At 44.2% G+C, this 16,927-nt stretch overlaps 1 protein-coding gene across 2 annotated transcripts in view; it reads right to left on the reverse strand.

The window, feature by feature from the left end:
* LOC135516006 (homer protein homolog 3) overlaps positions 1–16,927 on the reverse strand; it is a 33,321-nt gene that overhangs the window by 15,042 nt on the left and 1,352 nt on the right. For both annotated transcript variants that reach the window (XM_064939956.1, XM_064939965.1), the window contains exons 4-6: positions 8,596–8,752; positions 7,570–7,701; positions 7,303–7,410 (exon numbers count right to left, since the gene is read on the reverse strand). In XM_064939956.1, the coding sequence (XP_064796028.1) occupies positions 7,303–7,410; positions 7,570–7,701; positions 8,596–8,752 (397 nt within the window). The remainder of the gene's footprint in view (positions 1–7,302; positions 7,411–7,569; positions 7,702–8,595; positions 8,753–16,927) is intronic.

The following is a 16,927-nucleotide window of genomic DNA, read 5'->3' on the forward strand; positions in this document are numbered from 1 at the left end:
CCAGAAATGATTTGACAGAGATAAAAACCGCTGCATTGGACCATTAATGTCAAATAGAACCAGAATGTGGTTACCATGTTCTCAGAAAATTCCATATTAAATGTGATAGACATGTTTCATGGGACGTTGCAAGAATAATAATGTGCCTTGTTTTCTGAGGGTTAGGAGATTATTCTATCAAAGTCACACCTAAACATACACAAAACATGGTTCCCATGTTCTCTGAATATAAGATACTGTATTAATGTTCTAGACACGTTTCATGGAAATATTGTGTCCAATAACGTTTAAAAGATTGGGTGTTCTGTCATGATCCCCTGGAGGTTTTTGTCTCGTTCCAAGCTTGTTCCGGAGACATCCCTGAGAGCGTTTTTAGGACTTTGCCTGATGTTCCCAAATAACCCGTCACCCTTGTTACTGTTGCGAAGATAGATTAGTGGCTCACCAATCAGAGCCTTGTCTATGTATCTTCCTTGATCACTATGATAAAAAAATACATATATTCTTGAGTGTACTTTTAACAGAGCTGAGATTTACTTCAAAGTGCAAAGTGTAGCAAATCAGGTGAAATCAGAAATGAGCTAGATTTCTATCCAATTAGTAACAGATTTCCATGCAAATATTCAAAAATCAACATAAAGAAAACATTTGCATTTTCCCACCAGTGGTGCGTTTCCACCAAAAGGACTTGTTGCAGATATAAAGCAGTGTGTGATGACGTAGAGCACTTTAGTTTTCACATAACGAATAAAAATCTAAAGTTCAATGTATTTCCATCACATTTTCAACTCTACTGATGATTTGGTCACAAACACTGTTGCGTTAATGATAAATGTGCCCACTCTGGTCTTGGCAAGTGTGCTCTAGCCAACAGCTTGCAGATACAAGATTAGCTAAGATTAGCCTATTAAGATTAGCCTATTAAGATTAGCTAAGATTAGCCTATTAAGATTAGCCTATAAGATTAGCCTGATAAGATTAGCCTGATAAGATTAGCCTGATAAGATTAGCCTGATAAGATTACCCTATTAAGACTAGCCTGATAAGATTAGCCTGATAAGATTGGCCTGATAAGATTAGCCTGATAAGATTGGCCTGATAAAATTGGCCTGATAAGATTGGCCTATTTTGACTGGTATATAGTACCAGTCAAAAGGTTGGACACACCTACTCATTCAAGGGATTTTCTTCATTTTTACTGTTTTCTACATTGTAGAATAATAGTAAAGACATGAACACCATGAAATAACACAATAAAAGAGTAACCAAAAAGTGTTAAACAAATCAAAATATATTTAGATTCTTCAAAGGAGCCTTGATGGCAGCTTTGCCCACTCTTGGCATTCTCTCAACAAGCTTCACCTAGAATGTTTTTTCAGTTTTGTAAGAGTTCCCACAAATGCTGAGCACTTTTTGGCTGCTTTTCCTACCCTCTGCGGTCCAACTCATCCTAAACAATCTCAATTGTGTTGAGGTCAGGTGATTGTGGAGGCCAGGTCATCTGATGCAGCACTCCATCACTCTCCTTCTTGGCCAAATAGCTCTTACACAGCCTGGAGGCTCGTGTGTTTTGGCCCAAGCAAGTCTCTTCTTATTATTGGTGTCCTTTAGTAGTGGTTTCTTTGCAGCAATTCGACCATGATGGCCTGATTCACTCAGTCTCCTCTGAACAGTCGATGTTGAGATGTGTCTGTTACTTGAACTCTGTGAAGCATTTATTTAGGCTGCAATTTCTGAGGCTTGTAACTCTAATGAACATTCTCTGCAGCAGAGGTAACTCTGGGTCTTCCTTTCCTGTGGCTGTCCTCCTGAAAGCCAGCTTCATCATAGCGCTTGATGGTTTTTGCGACTGCACTTGAAGAAACTTTCTAAGTTCTTGACATTTTACGAATTGACTGACCTTCATGTCTTAAAGTAATGATGGACTGTGATTTCTCTTTGCTTATTTGAGTTGGTCTTGCCATAATATGGACTTTGTATTTTACCAAAAAGGGCTATATTATGTACACCACCCCTACCTTGTCACAACACAAGTGATTGGCTCAAATACATTAAGAATGAACAAAAGTCTACAAATGAACTTTTAACAAGGCACACCTGTTAATTGAAATGCAATCCAGGTGACTACCTCATGAAGATGGTTGAGAGAATGCCAAGAGTTTGCAAAGCTGTCATCAAGGCAAAGGGTGGTCACTACATAGCTACTACATGATTCCACATGTGTTATTTCATAATTTTGAAAACCCTTGAATGAGTAGGTGTGTCCAAACTTTTGACTGGAAATGTATTTAAACACAGCAAAAAAAGAATTGTCCTCTCACTGTCAAATGCGTTTATTTTCAGCAAACTTAACGTGTATATATTTGTTTGAACATAAGATTCAACAACTGAGACATGAATGGCCCAAGCCCTCACCCGCCGATCCAACAGGTCCCAAACGTGCTCAATGGGATTGAGATCCGGGTTCTTCGCTGGCCATGGCAGAACACGGACATTCCTGTCTTACAGGAAATCACACACAGAACGAGCAGTATGGCTGGTGGCATTGTCATGCTGCAGGGCCATGTCAGGATGAGCTTGCCGGAAGGGTATCACATAAGGGAGGAGGATGTCTTTCCTGTAACGCACAGCGTGGAGATTGCCTGCAATGACAATAAGCTCAGTCCGATGATGCTGTGACACACCGCCCCAGACCATGACAGAACCTCCATCTCCAAATTGATCCCGCTCCAGAGTACATGCCTCGGTGTAACTCTCATTCCTCCGACAATAAACACGAATCCGACTACAAAACTGTGACTTGTCAGTGAAGAGCACTTTTTCCCAGTCCTGTCTGGTCCAGCGACGGTGGGTTTGTGCCCACCCTTTGTTGCTGGTGTTGTCTGATGAGGACCTGCCTTACAACAGACCTACAAGCCTCCAGTCCAGCCTCTCTCAGCCTATTGCGGACAGTCTGAGCACTGATGGAGGGATTGTGCGTTCCGGGTGTAACTCGGGCAGTAGTTGTTGCCATCCTTTACCTGCCCCGTCGGTGTGATGTTCGGATGTACCAATCCTGTCCAAGTGTTGTTACATGTGGTCTGCCACTGCGAGGATCATCAGCTGTCCATCCTGTCTCCCTGTAGCGCTATCTTAGGCATGCCACAGTATGGACATTGCAATTTATTGCCCTGGCCACATCTGCAGTCCTCATGCCTCCTTGCAGCATGCCTAAAGGCACGTTCACACAGATCTGTGAAGTTTTTTGGATTTTTACAAATTGTCTTTGAAAGACAGGCTCCTGAAAAAGGGACGTTTCTTTTTTTGCTGAGTTTATTAGCTGTCAGAGTTAATCAGTTAATTCAAGTTAACGTTTTGTAATTTTAGGGCACAATTAATTTTTTCCACCAATAATCCATTTTTTTGAAAACATTCAAAATACATATACAGTTAAAAACAACAATGTCAAAACAAGTTTACATTAAGGTTAAAGATAGTGTGCTTTAGTAATTTGTCAGATTTTGCTTACCATTATTTTAGACAAAATCAAGACATCAATATTCTTGTGCTTTTTGTATAAAAACTATTAAATTACAGCTCAATTTGAGCAAATTCGGAATTTGAGCAGATCCTCCGATAAACTTGTTTAAATGTTCTAATAATTTGAGAGTCCTACTTATACTGAACAAAAATATAAATGCAACATGTAAAGTGTTAGTCCCATGATTCATTCATACAAACAAAAAGCTTAAATTATCGCAAAAAAATAATTAATCCCTGTTTGTGAGTATTTCTCCTTTGCCAAGATAGTCCATCCATCTGACAGGTTTGGCATATCAAGAAACGAATTAAACAGGTGCATCTTGTACTGGGTACAATAAAAGGCTTCTAAAATGTGACGTTTTGTCACACAACAATGCCACAGATGTCTCAAGTTTTGAGGGAGCGTGCAATTGGCATGCTGACTGCATGAATGTCCACCAGAGCAGTTGCCAGAGAAATGAATGTTCCTTTCATTAGCATAAGCCGCCTTCAACATTGTTTTAAGATAATCTGGCAGTGTGTCAGATAATTTGTAACCACTCAAGCCCAGGACCTCCACATCCGGCTTCTTCACCTGTGGGATTGTCTGAGACCAGCCACCCGGACAGCTGATGAAACAGGAGTAATTCTGTCTATAATAAAACCCTTTTGTGGGGAAAAGCTCATTCTGATTGACTGGGCTTGGCTCCCCAGTGGGTGGGTCTTGCACCCAAGTGGGTGGGCCTGTGTCCAGTCATGTGAAATCCATAGATTAGGGACTAATTATCTTATTTCAATTGACTGATTTCCTTATATGAACTGTAACTCAGTAAAATCATTGCATGTTGCATTTATATTTTTGTTGAGTAGATATTCGGATAACATGGCAACCATGTTCTGTGTTTGTTTCATGTGACATTGATGGAATGTTCTCCTAAACCTCAGAAAACTGGACCCATGATTGTTCTACCAACGTTGCCATGAAACATGTCGAACAATAATATATTATATTCTGAGAATATAACAACCATGTTCTGTGTATGCTTGGAGTGATGTTGATGGAATATTCTCCTAACCCTCAGAAAACTGGACACAAATGTTTTTGCAGCATCTCATGAGATGCATTAATACTGTATATTATGAAAACATGGTAGCCGTGTTCTGTTTGACATCAAGGGAATGCTCTCCTACCTCTAAAACATGCTAAATAGATTCTCAGGAGGTTTTGGCTAACATTTTTTCAAACATCACAGGAACATTACGGGTAACATTACAAAAACGTTCTCTCTCCCTACAATTGTTAGCTGGGTTAAAAGGATATCAATTTCAGCAGCAAGAACAGTTTGAGGAGTGACTATTATCCTGTAAATGTTCATCAAACTCTGAGCAACTCAACCACGCGAAGATAAAGACACAAGATTTTCTGTTTGATTTACTTTCTTGTCATAGCACATTGGTACTGACCCTTCTTAGACGTGAACGGCGAAGGTTGGAAATCAAACACACGTGAGACCTACCTGTGAGAACTGGAGAAAAGTCGTCCGATAGCAAGAGAATAAAGAACACAGCAATATCAATTAAACATACTGTATATCAGGGCATCTCATACTGTATATCAGGGGTTCCCATGAAGGTACCCATTGGGGTCCGCAGCCAGATCTCAAAAGATACAAATAATATGGCGTCTTCAAAAAGTATTCATACCCTCTGACCTATTCAGCATTTTCTTGTGTTACACCCTGAATTCAAAATGGAATCATGTAGTAACCAAAAAAGTGTTAAAACAAATCAAAATATATATTTTAGATTATTCAAAGTAGCCACCCTTTGCCTTGATGACAGATTTGCACACTCTTAGCATTCTCTCAACTAGGTTCATGAGGTAGTCAGCTGGAATGCATTTCAATGAACAGGTGTTAAAAGTTCATTTGTGGAATTTCTTTCCTTCTTAATGTGTTGTGACAAGGTAGGGATGGTATACAGAAGAAAGCCCTATTTGGTAAAAGACCAAGTCCATATTATGGCAAGAACAGCTCAAACTGCCGTGTATTTTTGAGATGCAGAGTATGTGAACAGATGACCTCCGCATGTGTCGTTTCAACCATGAAGCATGGATGAGGTGTGATGGTGCTTTGCTGGTGACACTGTCTGTGATTTATTTAGAATTCAAGGCACACTTAACCAGCATGGCTACCACAGCATTCTGCAGCGATACGCTTTCCCATCTGGTTTGCGCTTAGTGGGACTATCATTTGTTTTTAACAAGACAATGACCCAACACACGTACAGGCTGTGTAAGGGCTATTTGACCAAGAAGGAGAGTGATGGAGTACTGCATCAGATGACCTGGCTTCCACAATCACCCGACCTCAACTCAATTGAGATGGTTTAGGATGAGTTGGACCACAGAGCGAAAAAAAAGCAGCCCACAAGTGCTCGGCATATGTGGGAACTCCTTCAAGACTGTTGGAAAAGTATTCCTCATGATTCTGGTTGAGAGAATGCCAAGTGTGCAAAGCTGTCATCAGGGCAAAGGGTGGCTACTTTGAAGAATATAAAATATATATTGATTCATTTTAAAATATATTTTGATCACTTTTTTGGGTTACTACATGATTCCATGTGTGTTATTTCATGGTGTACATGTCTTTACTATTATTCTACAATGTAGAAAATAGTAAAAAATAAAGAAAAACCTTGGAATGAGTAGGTGTGTCCAAACCTTTTACTGGTACTGTATATATATATATATATATATATATATATATATATATATATTTTTAACAAATTAAATGAATTTTGGCCAATGGATCCGTGGAATACGTTTAGAGTGTGTAAATACAACACAACTTAATATTATTAATCACAGTACTCCACACCAATTATACATTTCTCAACTCAATAGTTATTGTACCCCCCCAAAATGTTACATTTTTAGATAAATAAACTGTAATTTAAAGCTGGAGTCCTTCATGGTAAAACTGACACAGCCGTTTTTCGATATTACAACAACAAAGAAGTTACTCCCCTTGGACATCCTTGGACGTGCGATAGAAGAGCACAATATGTAGTGCAATTCTTTTTTACCATGCTTCACCACGCTCCTCAGCTCTGCAACAAAAACAATAAGTGGCGAGGCAGCCGGTGGAGCAGCCAGTGGCGCCGTTTCCCCCTACTGCGGATTCCATCTTTAAACTTTAAAACTGTAACATTCTCTCTGACACATCGAAACATTTGTAGAATAGCAGGATATTAGCTTTTAAAGCTGCAAAAGGTTCTCTCCGATGCCAAGAGGCGGGCCTTTAAAATGTTCCTTCCCGAGCTTGGTTCGTCCGGCCATGCACTGTTGAAGTCATAGTAAAACTCCATGCATGTCATTTTATATCTCACTCAAGTTGTTCTGATTACGAAAGGGTCCCCTGATGAATTTGCTACCACAAAAGGGGTCCCAGGCCCTGCTGTATGTTACACATTTTGTTAACATGTGACTACCATAATCAAAATAGCCTATTGATCAATGCAATTAAATCATTTCAGAGGCTTCTGCAGTGAGCAGACATAACCAGCCAGGCAGAGCACTGGGCTGCATGGGATAATTTTACCATCGCCCTAGATTTCCTCTCACTTTCCTCAGAGACGAATGACCCAGCTCTTCCTTCTTACGCCTTCCTTCCCATCCCGTTTCTCTTTCGCAGCCGGCGAGAGATAGCAATACCTCGATGTGTACCGCAGGAGTTCCGCAGACATTCAAAAGTTCCTCCTCAGAAGCTTTTCTCTTAAAAGCATTCTGTCTGAGCTCACCTGTGGGGCAGCAATGCTGAGGGCTGTGTTGGCCAACTCCATCTTATCCTGGGACTTTTCACGTGCAAGACGGGCAGCCTCTTTGACCTCCTTAAACCGCTCAGAAAACTGAGGACGGACAAGAGCGAAATGCATTTAGTTTGACATTGCAGTAAGCCTTGGATAAAAATGATGATCGCACAAGATAAATGAGTTGTCCATAATTCAACAACTGAATTATTTTGGGACGCCAGGCCCTTGTGTAGAGTGAAGTTAGAAGATCTTCACCTGATGCAGCTGCTGCTCTGTAGCGAAGCCCAGGCCGTAGACCGTGTTGGCCCTGCTGTCCGCCCATTGGCCAAACTTCTGCGAGGTCCTGGTGAACGTCATGCTGGGTGTAATCGTGCAGTTGATAATGGCCTGGGGATAGAGGGAGGAGGACATCATTGCTTACTGCAGTAGTAGTTCCTCACCTCACTTGATGAACATCAAAAGCTATCATGCACAACAGATTATTGTTCACGTTGGTGCCAACGTGAGGATTCGTTCTCTCGGACTTTGAACAAAGAAGTGAAACATCTGCGATCATAACGGAAGCATCCTTTTCATAATATCCGAATGGATCGTTTCAAATCCATTGTACAAACAGATGGTTATACACATCTTCTCTGTAAACAGTTATCTCCTTTGGAAATGTCTTTTGAGCTTATTCGGATAACATGACATGCCCATATTTTAGATTGGACTGTGGGTGCATGGCAATCAATGGCTTGCATTATTTTCAGGACGTAACAAACAAATGGCATTTATTTGACTGGCCGACCCTTTAACAGATTAACAAACATTGCATCAGGCAGTGCGGAGAAGTGGCTACAGCCCCTCCATTTGGTTTCACGTCACATGAGAAAACACATTAAGCAGACCCATTTATAAAACTTCTGCATCAGCTGCAGAATTACTATAATATGACTGATGTAAAACCCCAGAATCAGAGGGCAAGGGAAGCTTAATGAAGAGGAGCTTTTTAAACAAACGATTACAAGAGTCAGGGGCAACATGTTTCACATGACGTGGTAAAAAAGATTACCACGTTGCCAGACAACAGATGGGTGGAATTAAGTTGCTGACCACAGGGTCTGCTGGGAGTGGGGAATGTGGGTCAGACCAGAGGTGTTAAGAAGAGATCAGATAAATTACAGGGCAGCATTGGGGAATGAGCTTTTGACAAGACCACACGTTCACATACTCTTAACTGTGGTCTGCATTCATGTTCCAGAGAGTCACTGTACAGGACAGCACAGCTGCCTGGCTCACCTTGGTACCGCCCACGCTGATGATGCGGTACACATTCCTGTTGCCGTCGTAGAAGAAGGAGACGGTGACGGCATGCTTACTGGCAGGGATCCAGTTCCTCTTGGTGTTCGGGTCGATCTGGAACACATGGGCCCTGGCGCTGAAGATCGGTTGCTCCCTGGGGCAAGGAGGGGACATGGAGCTAAGCATGTGAAGACAAATTGTGGCCAATAATTTTATATTCCTTAACATGGCCCAGCAAATTAGAGTATGTGAAGACTAATGCAAAGACAACTTGACCAAGGCTCACATTTTTCTAAATATTTATTTTCTTCTCAGTTTAAATTTTTGAATTAACACAGTTCACTAAACAAATTGACATCTCATGTTTCCGGACAACCCTCATATTCTAGACCAAGACCAACTGGTCATTTTCTGATGAATACGAAATGTCTGCAATTTCTTTGTGCTTTCGCAGAGGAAAAACAACCTCCTATTCCTCCCATAATGGAGCATAGCTCCCAAACCTGACTGGCTGCCATAATGCTACAGATGTTGGCATCACCTTTGGCAGTTCTTTATATGTCCTATTCTCATTTGCCAGTGGGTTGTGGTTGGCACAAGACCGTTGACTAAAAAGCTCAGAACCTTTGCACAAGTCCCCTCCCAACCCCTGCTCCTGCCAGTGTGACCATGCTAGGTATCCTAGAAACGAGGTAAATATTTCAAAGCAACAACGCCACTGGTGTTCGAGTTTAGTTTGGCAACTGTGGCACGGAAAATGGAAACCCAACCAAATCTGAATGACAGCAGTGGAAAGATCGTACACAGAGGGGGAGTTAAAGTCCAGTTACTGTGCAATGCAATTAGACAAAGTGGAGAGGCTGTGCCTCATCTATAGCCTGGGAAGACAACCAATCTCTGCAAGAGTAGCCTAAGTATCTTTTCTTTTTCAATAAGTTGTTGTTGTTGGTATAGTCTGGCTTGGGCAATTGTAGTTAAGTGTTGTCTCTCTACCAAGTAGCCTGCTAAATCATTGCTGTTTGAACTGCTGAATGCTCAGTACTTGTGGCTGTGAAGGGTTGAAACATGGACTTGAACTGGTTTCAGGTCAATTTGAGTAGTAGCTTTTGTGATAATTGGTGGGTGTGTCTTTTGGAGGGGGTATCTTTCTTCATCTTTGCTAGGTAATCATCAATCAGTGCTAAGCGGCGTGTTGTCCTTCAGTCCCCACACTTTTTGACCTTAACGGAGACATAGATTACCTCCAGAGAGCACTGCTACTTCGTTATCTGACTATGTGTTCTCTCATAGTCCAAGAGCATCTGGTCGTGGCGGTGGTGGCGAAGGGATACTCATTTCTCTTCAGTGGAGATTTTTTATTCCCCCCCTCTCTCACCTGTCCATCTCCTCATTTGAATTCCATGCTGACACTGTCACTTGTCCACTCAAGCTGTTGTTATCTATCACCGACAGGAGGGGTACACTACAAAGCAGGATCAATAAATCAATTAGCTAGCGAACTTCCACAAAATATTTAAAACTAGATCTTTTGAGAAAGATATGCTTGAAATGGGCATGGTCCAATTAACTCAACACCACATACGTTTAGATTTCTTAATTTCGGGTTGTTTATCAAAGTTATCTGGTTAACCATTGAATCTTCTTTGTGGAACACCCCTCTGGTGCCCTTGGAAAGTTCCTCAATGTGTTTGACACCTTGATAAACTAAATTCCTGACGATGGCTCACCACTCATTGTACTGGGCGACTTCAACCTCCTGACGCCTGACCTCAATTTCTTTCCACCTCTTTCTTTCCACAACTTTACTCTTTAGACCTCACCTTTTCCCAGTCCCCTCCCACTCACAAGGCAGGCAATGGGCCTCATTTACTAGAGGCTGTTCGTACTAATCTCCTTGCAAACCCCCTCACCCCATCCTCCAACCCTACCTACTTAGTCCACCTAGCCCACTCAGCCTTCCCAGATGGGCATGCGCCATCACATTCTTCGCCCTCTCTCTCCCACCACTCTCTCCTCTTCTATCATATCATCTCTCCCTTCTGCTCAATCCTTTTCTTTCCTGTTTCCTGTCCCTTTGACCATACTCTCCTCTCCTTCAGAATCCTATGACTCTCACTATCCCCTTTCCTCCAGGCCGGCTCGGCCCTCCCCTCCTGCTGCGTGGTGGAGTGACTCACTGCGAGCTCACAGAACAGGGCTATGGGCAGCTAAGCAAAAATGGAGGAAAACTCATTTCCGGAGGACCTATCATCCTTCTACTCTACCTTCTCTTTGTCTGCATGCGCTGCTAAAGCTGCTTTCTATCACTATAAATTTCAAGTTCCTGCCTCCAATCCTTTCCCACCTTCTTCTCATCCTTAATCCTCCACCAGCTCCCCTTTCCTCTCTGGGAACGACTTTGTCAACCACTTTGAAAGAAAGGTTGATGACAGCCACTCAGCCAACTGAGTCCACTGGTCCCAATTACACAGAACTACCCTATGCCTTGACCTCTTTCTACCCTCTCTCTCCAGATTAAATCCTTATACCCGTGATATCCAGCTACCCAACGACCTTCCCACTCGACCCCATCCCCTCCTCCAGACGATCTCTGGAGACCTCCCATTCTTCACTTCCTTCCTCCCTGACCATTGGCAAGATGGCCAGAGTCGCTTCTCTCCTCAAGAAACCAACACTCGACCCCTCTGACTACAGACCAGTATCCCTTCTTTCTATGCTTTCCAAAACACTTGAGCATGCTGTCTATGACCAACTTTCTTGTTATCTCTCTCAGAACGACATTCTTGACCCTAACCAGTCAAGTTTTAAGACGGCTCACTAAACTGAGACCACTCTCCTCTGTGTTACGGAGGCTCTCTTCTCTGGAAAAGCTGACTCTCTCTCCTCTATTCTCATCCTCCTAGATCTACCCGCTGACATCAACACTGAACCATCACATCCTCTCCACCATCTCAAGGATAGACGTCTCAGACTCTGTACACTCCTGGATTGCATCCTACCTGGCAGGTCGCTCCTACCAGGTGATGTGGAGAGGATCTGTGTCTGCACCACATGCTCTCACTATTGGTGTCCCCCAGGGCTCGTTTCTAGGACTTCTCCTCTTTTCTCTATACACCAAATCACTCGGCTTGGTGTACACCCCACTTTGCCATACCCACTTTGCCATACCCACGGTTAGCTGAACTGACGCCACTGTGTTCATCCTTCCCAAGTTATCCAATGTCACTCCGCTCCTCAGTACACTCTACTGGCTTCCATTTTAAGCTTGCATCCACTTCAAGACCCTGGTACATAACGTCAGGCTATGCTCAAACCCTACACCCCCCCCAAACCGAGCACCCCATTCTGCCACCTCAGGTCTCTTGGCCCTCCTACCCCTACAGGGGTCAGCTCCCGCTCAGCCCAGTCAAAACTCTTTTCTGTCCTGGTACCACAATGGTGGAAGAAGCTTCCCTCTATCCCTGCCCATCTTCCAAAAATGTCTGAAACCCTACTTCTTCAAATAAAGAGTATCTTAAATAAGACATCTCAGTCTTATTCCCCCACTAACAAAAAATGTTGCCAGTTTACTAACCATCGGTTCTGGCAAACAATCATTATGCACACCTGCGTCCCATAATTAGACACACCTCGACTTTATCAATGCCCTGATTACTCCCTCTTTATTTAATCCTCAGTTGTCATCAGTCCTTAGGTGTTATTGGTTTTCTCTCACGTTCAGTACGCTTCCCATGTTTGTTCTTTGTATCTGTTCAGTATTAAACTCACCTTCTGCACCTGTACGTTACAGAATGACACCTCACAATATGGAAGCAGCAGAAGATTCAACGCTCTTCCAGACGGTTAATGAACAAGGTTACCGTATCTACTCCATTAACACCATGACCAGCTGGCAAAACTGGGTACGTTCTCTACTGCCTCGACACCGCCAGTGAGGTTCTCTATACCCCTATCAGAAGACCTCCTACCATGGGTTGTTACAGTGAGCCATCCCCCACACTACCCAGTCTTCCACCCAGGTCAGGGATGCCCGACTGTCCCTTCCAGAGAAATATGATAGTACTCCATCGAAATTCTGTGGCTTCCTACTCCAGTTCTCCCTTTATTTCGCCTATCAGACGAGAGCTCCCACCACCGAGATGTCCAAGGTTGCCATGGTAATTTCCCTGCTGGCTAGACGGGCGTTGAAGTGGGCTACGGCCGTCTGGGAGAGAGAAAGAGCTGGGTTCCTATGAGAGGTTCATGGCTCTGTTCAGGGCAGTCTTCCACCATCTTCTAGAGGGCAGAGAGGGAGGTGAGCGACTTTTCCAGCACCAGCAGAGGGCCCAGACTGTTGCGGAGTATGCCCTCACCTTTCAGACTGTGGCAGCCTCCAGCGGATGGAATGAGCCGCCGCTCCACCCTCTATTCCGCAGTGGACTGCGCAAGGAGGACCTGACGGAGTTGGCATGTTGGGATGACAACATATCCTTTGACACTCTCATCTCGATGGCCATTCGTCTGGATAACCTTCTTCGGGAGCACCGGTGTACACATCGCCACTCTCCTCCCTCCTTTGGCTGTCTTGAGGCAGAGCCTGAACCCATGGAGGTACGGGTCACACACCTCTCCGTGGCAGAGCGGCGTCGCCAGAGACAGCTGGGGCTCTGTTCCTATTGCGGCCAGGAGGGGCGCCAGCTTCAGCGGTGTCCGGTGCGCCCTAACCGAGGCAGCCCCGTGATCTTCCGTTTCCCAGGTTAGGAGTGAAACTCCTAAAAACATGTTTATCATCGTTTCCCACCAAACCCTTTATGGTTCCTATTTCACTGGCTGGCTGTCCCTCAAGTGTTGTCTCTACAGCTCTAGTGGACTCCGGTGGCGCTGGGAACTTCATCGACCAGGGCCTCGCCTCCTCCCTGAACTTCATATCTGCTCCTGCTACCTGCCCTCCAGAACGCATCTAAGTCCCCATGGGGGTGAGAGATCGGCTGTTGACCTAGGCACATACATCCCTCACCACTGGACACCCAGGTATCACCCGCAACATCATCCATTCCCTCTCCAAGAAGTACTGGTGGCCACCTTGGCGCAGGACATCACCCACTATGTCAACTCATGCGCCATATGTACCCAATCCAAATCTCCCCAGCACGCTCCAGCAGGGAAACTACTTCCCCTTCCAGTGCCTCAGCCGCCTTGGTCACATCTGTCCATAGACTTTGTTACTGATCTTCCCCTGATGGTTTCGTCACTGTTATGGTTGTTGTGGACGGATTCTCCAAATTCTCCCGTTTTATCCTTCTCCCTGGTCTTTGTAATGCTCTCCATGTCACTGAGAGCCTTCATGGAGAAGCTGGGGGTCACGGTCAACCTCACATCTGAGGTACCGGCCTCAGTCCAATGGGCAGGTGGAGAGGACCAACCAAGAGCTGGGGAGGTTCATTTGGAGTAACTGTCAGGGCCGGCAGGGGGAGTGGGCCCGGCTCCTTCCCTGGGCGGAGTACGCCTAGAACTCACTTCGTCACTCCTCCACAGGGCTCTCCACCAGGAACCTCCCGCTGCGCCTGCCCTACCGGAAGTTGAGGCACTGGTTTGTGGGGCCTTTCAAAGTCCTCCTGAGGGTCAATGAAATAATATACGGATTACAGCTCCCCACTGACTACTGGATCTCACCATCTTTTCATGTTTCCCTCCTCAAACCTGTAGTTCCTGGTCCAATGGCTGATGCTGTCCCCTCCACCACCCCTGAACATCGAGAGAAGCCCCACCCTATGCCATCAGATACCTTCTGGACTCCCAACGTTGTGGGAGTCAGCTACAGTACCTGGTGGACTGAGAGGTGTACGGTCCAGAGGAGCGGTGTTGGGTTCTGGTGGACGGCATTCTAGTTCCCAACACCAATCGAGATTTCCACCCTATGGGGCTGTCCCCCTGGCTGGCGTTGGGGGGGTGGGGGGGTACGCTTCCCATGTTTGTTCTTTTGTATTTGTTCAGTATTAAACTCACCTTCTTCACCTGCTTTCTAACTCCCAGCGTATACGTTACACACCTAGTCATTTTAAGATGAACACACTATGTTGCTCTGGATAAGAGCGTCTGCTTAACTATGTTAAAAAAATGTGAGGAGACGAGTATAGGCTATAAAAAAACAACTTTCATTCATAAAGCCATTGGATTACGTACTCAGTAAGGTCAAAAGGATTATACCTTGACACGTAGCTGCAGATTGATAGTTTGCCTTTTTCACCCTCATCCTATTCAATTCAAAGCTGTACAAACTATTCAGGACATACACTCCACTGCAGTTAGAGGGTTGATGATATAAAGTACCCACTAAATCTCATACTGACATGTACGACATGATATGGGTGTAAGTGTCTGATTTAATGTGTATTGGATGAGTACTAGTGTGTATTATTACAACAACATATGGTAGTGACGATCCTGTCCATTTCGTTTGCTGATGATTGCGATAAGTAAAATAAATCTAGCACGAATATCAACTAGATCATTGTTGGATGATTTAAGACATGGCAAATACCAGGTCACCGTGCACATTAAACTGTATTCAAATGAACTCTAGTCTGACCTCTTCGGTGATGAAGGTAAGCAGACACAGGATCAAATTTAAGTTAATGGGTGTTGAATCTTTGCTCTAATTCTATGTGCCAGGATCTCTAAATCTCATGAGTTTTGGTGTAAATTAGCATAGGCCTAACATTCCAACCTCAAGAATCCCAAGTATACAAAAACAATTAGCTTACAATGATAACTATTGGTTGCTAGACAGAGTTATTACTTTCCACGTCAAGACTTTTCTTCACATTAACGCTACTGCTAATAACAACTACCATCAAAGTAGACCCACAGACTCTCTCTCCCCCTCTCTTACACACACACACCCCCCGATGGGCTTGTGGACCATGTTTGGCAAACTCCCTGATAAAAACCCTGAGCTGTAATTCTCTGTCTCATCACACAGTAATCCCACTCTTGTCAGCTGATCTCATGCTTAATAACCAGCTTCTATAAGGCTGGCAGTCACCCCAGGCTCAGACAGACACTGATCAGAGGGTTGGCCAGGCAGGGGACGGAAGCAGTGCTGTGGAACAGAGTCGGACAGAAACGGTAGGCTACAAAGTTCGGCAATCTCACTTTGAGACATGGAAATTCAGCGACTACCATGTTGGCACCGAAGCTTCCCGATTATTAGTTTACATATGAGAAAATTGATTGACATTCTGGGTTAGATTGTTATTACCATGGAACGTTTGGTGCCGAAAGTAGGGAAGGGTTTGTCAGCCCAACTTTGACCAGGCATGAGAAATTATCCTCTATGGGGACTGAGCTACACCCACCATCCATCTGATTGGTCTTTTGATCAGTTGGGTTTGTCCTTCAAGCCTCTATCATAGGGAGTAACATTACTGGCTCCCGGCACCATAGGGATCACTCCAATGCGATGAGATCACCCTGCAGAGCCTGAGCCACCAGGACGCCAGGGAGCTGCCTCTTTAACCTCCACACACATTCCTCCAGTGCCAAGGAGGTGTGGTGCTACGAGAGACCTGAGGGCTTGCATCAGGCACAGCGCAAGCCAGATGTTTCAGTGTTTCAGACGACTGTCTCTCTGTTGGAGCTAAATGGATAACGGATCTCTTTCCAGGATCTACTATTCATCCTTCATGTTAAACAGATGGACATGGCTTAGTGGGATGTGTGGACGTGTGCTGTGTACACACACGCACGCACATGCACACACACACACAGTATGTGCACAGTCGCGCGCACACACATACAGTCACAATTTCAGGGGGGTCCTCACATTTATATTTGAATTGTGATAGGGGGCCCTAATTTTTACCCTGCACACGGTTTGAAAATATTGATTGGTTTCATTAGATATGCTCCAGCTGTTAAATAGGTGAGCTGAATTCCACCAGGATAGAGGTAGGGAGAAGAATCCGATTTCAGATAATGAAAAACAAGCTTCTGGTGATGGAAATTCCACAACGATGCTTTTCCTATATCTATTATGATTAACAACCACTTTAATTCATGTTCTCTTTTTGTAGAATGGTGTACCACTCCCACTATCAGTTCTAACGGGTTTCTTGGCATAGTATTACAGTAGATTCCTCTCCACGCTGTAAACAGAACAATTTACATGGATGCTTCTGTAGAGGAGATTCTGGTGGCATACTGTGCTCGGCGAGTACTACTCTCCCTGAATGAGTACAGCAATAATAGCCCAACAGTGGCCTTAGAGCAATTACATAAATGTACTGCTCAAATAAGGTCTCTGCAGTACCACTAACATAACCTGAGATAAACGGATAAACAGCATAAA

This window comes from Oncorhynchus masou, chromosome 3 (genome assembly GCF_036934945.1).
Source record: "Oncorhynchus masou masou isolate Uvic2021 chromosome 3, UVic_Omas_1.1, whole genome shotgun sequence".
NCBI lineage: Eukaryota > Metazoa > Chordata > Actinopteri > Salmoniformes > Salmonidae > Oncorhynchus > Oncorhynchus masou.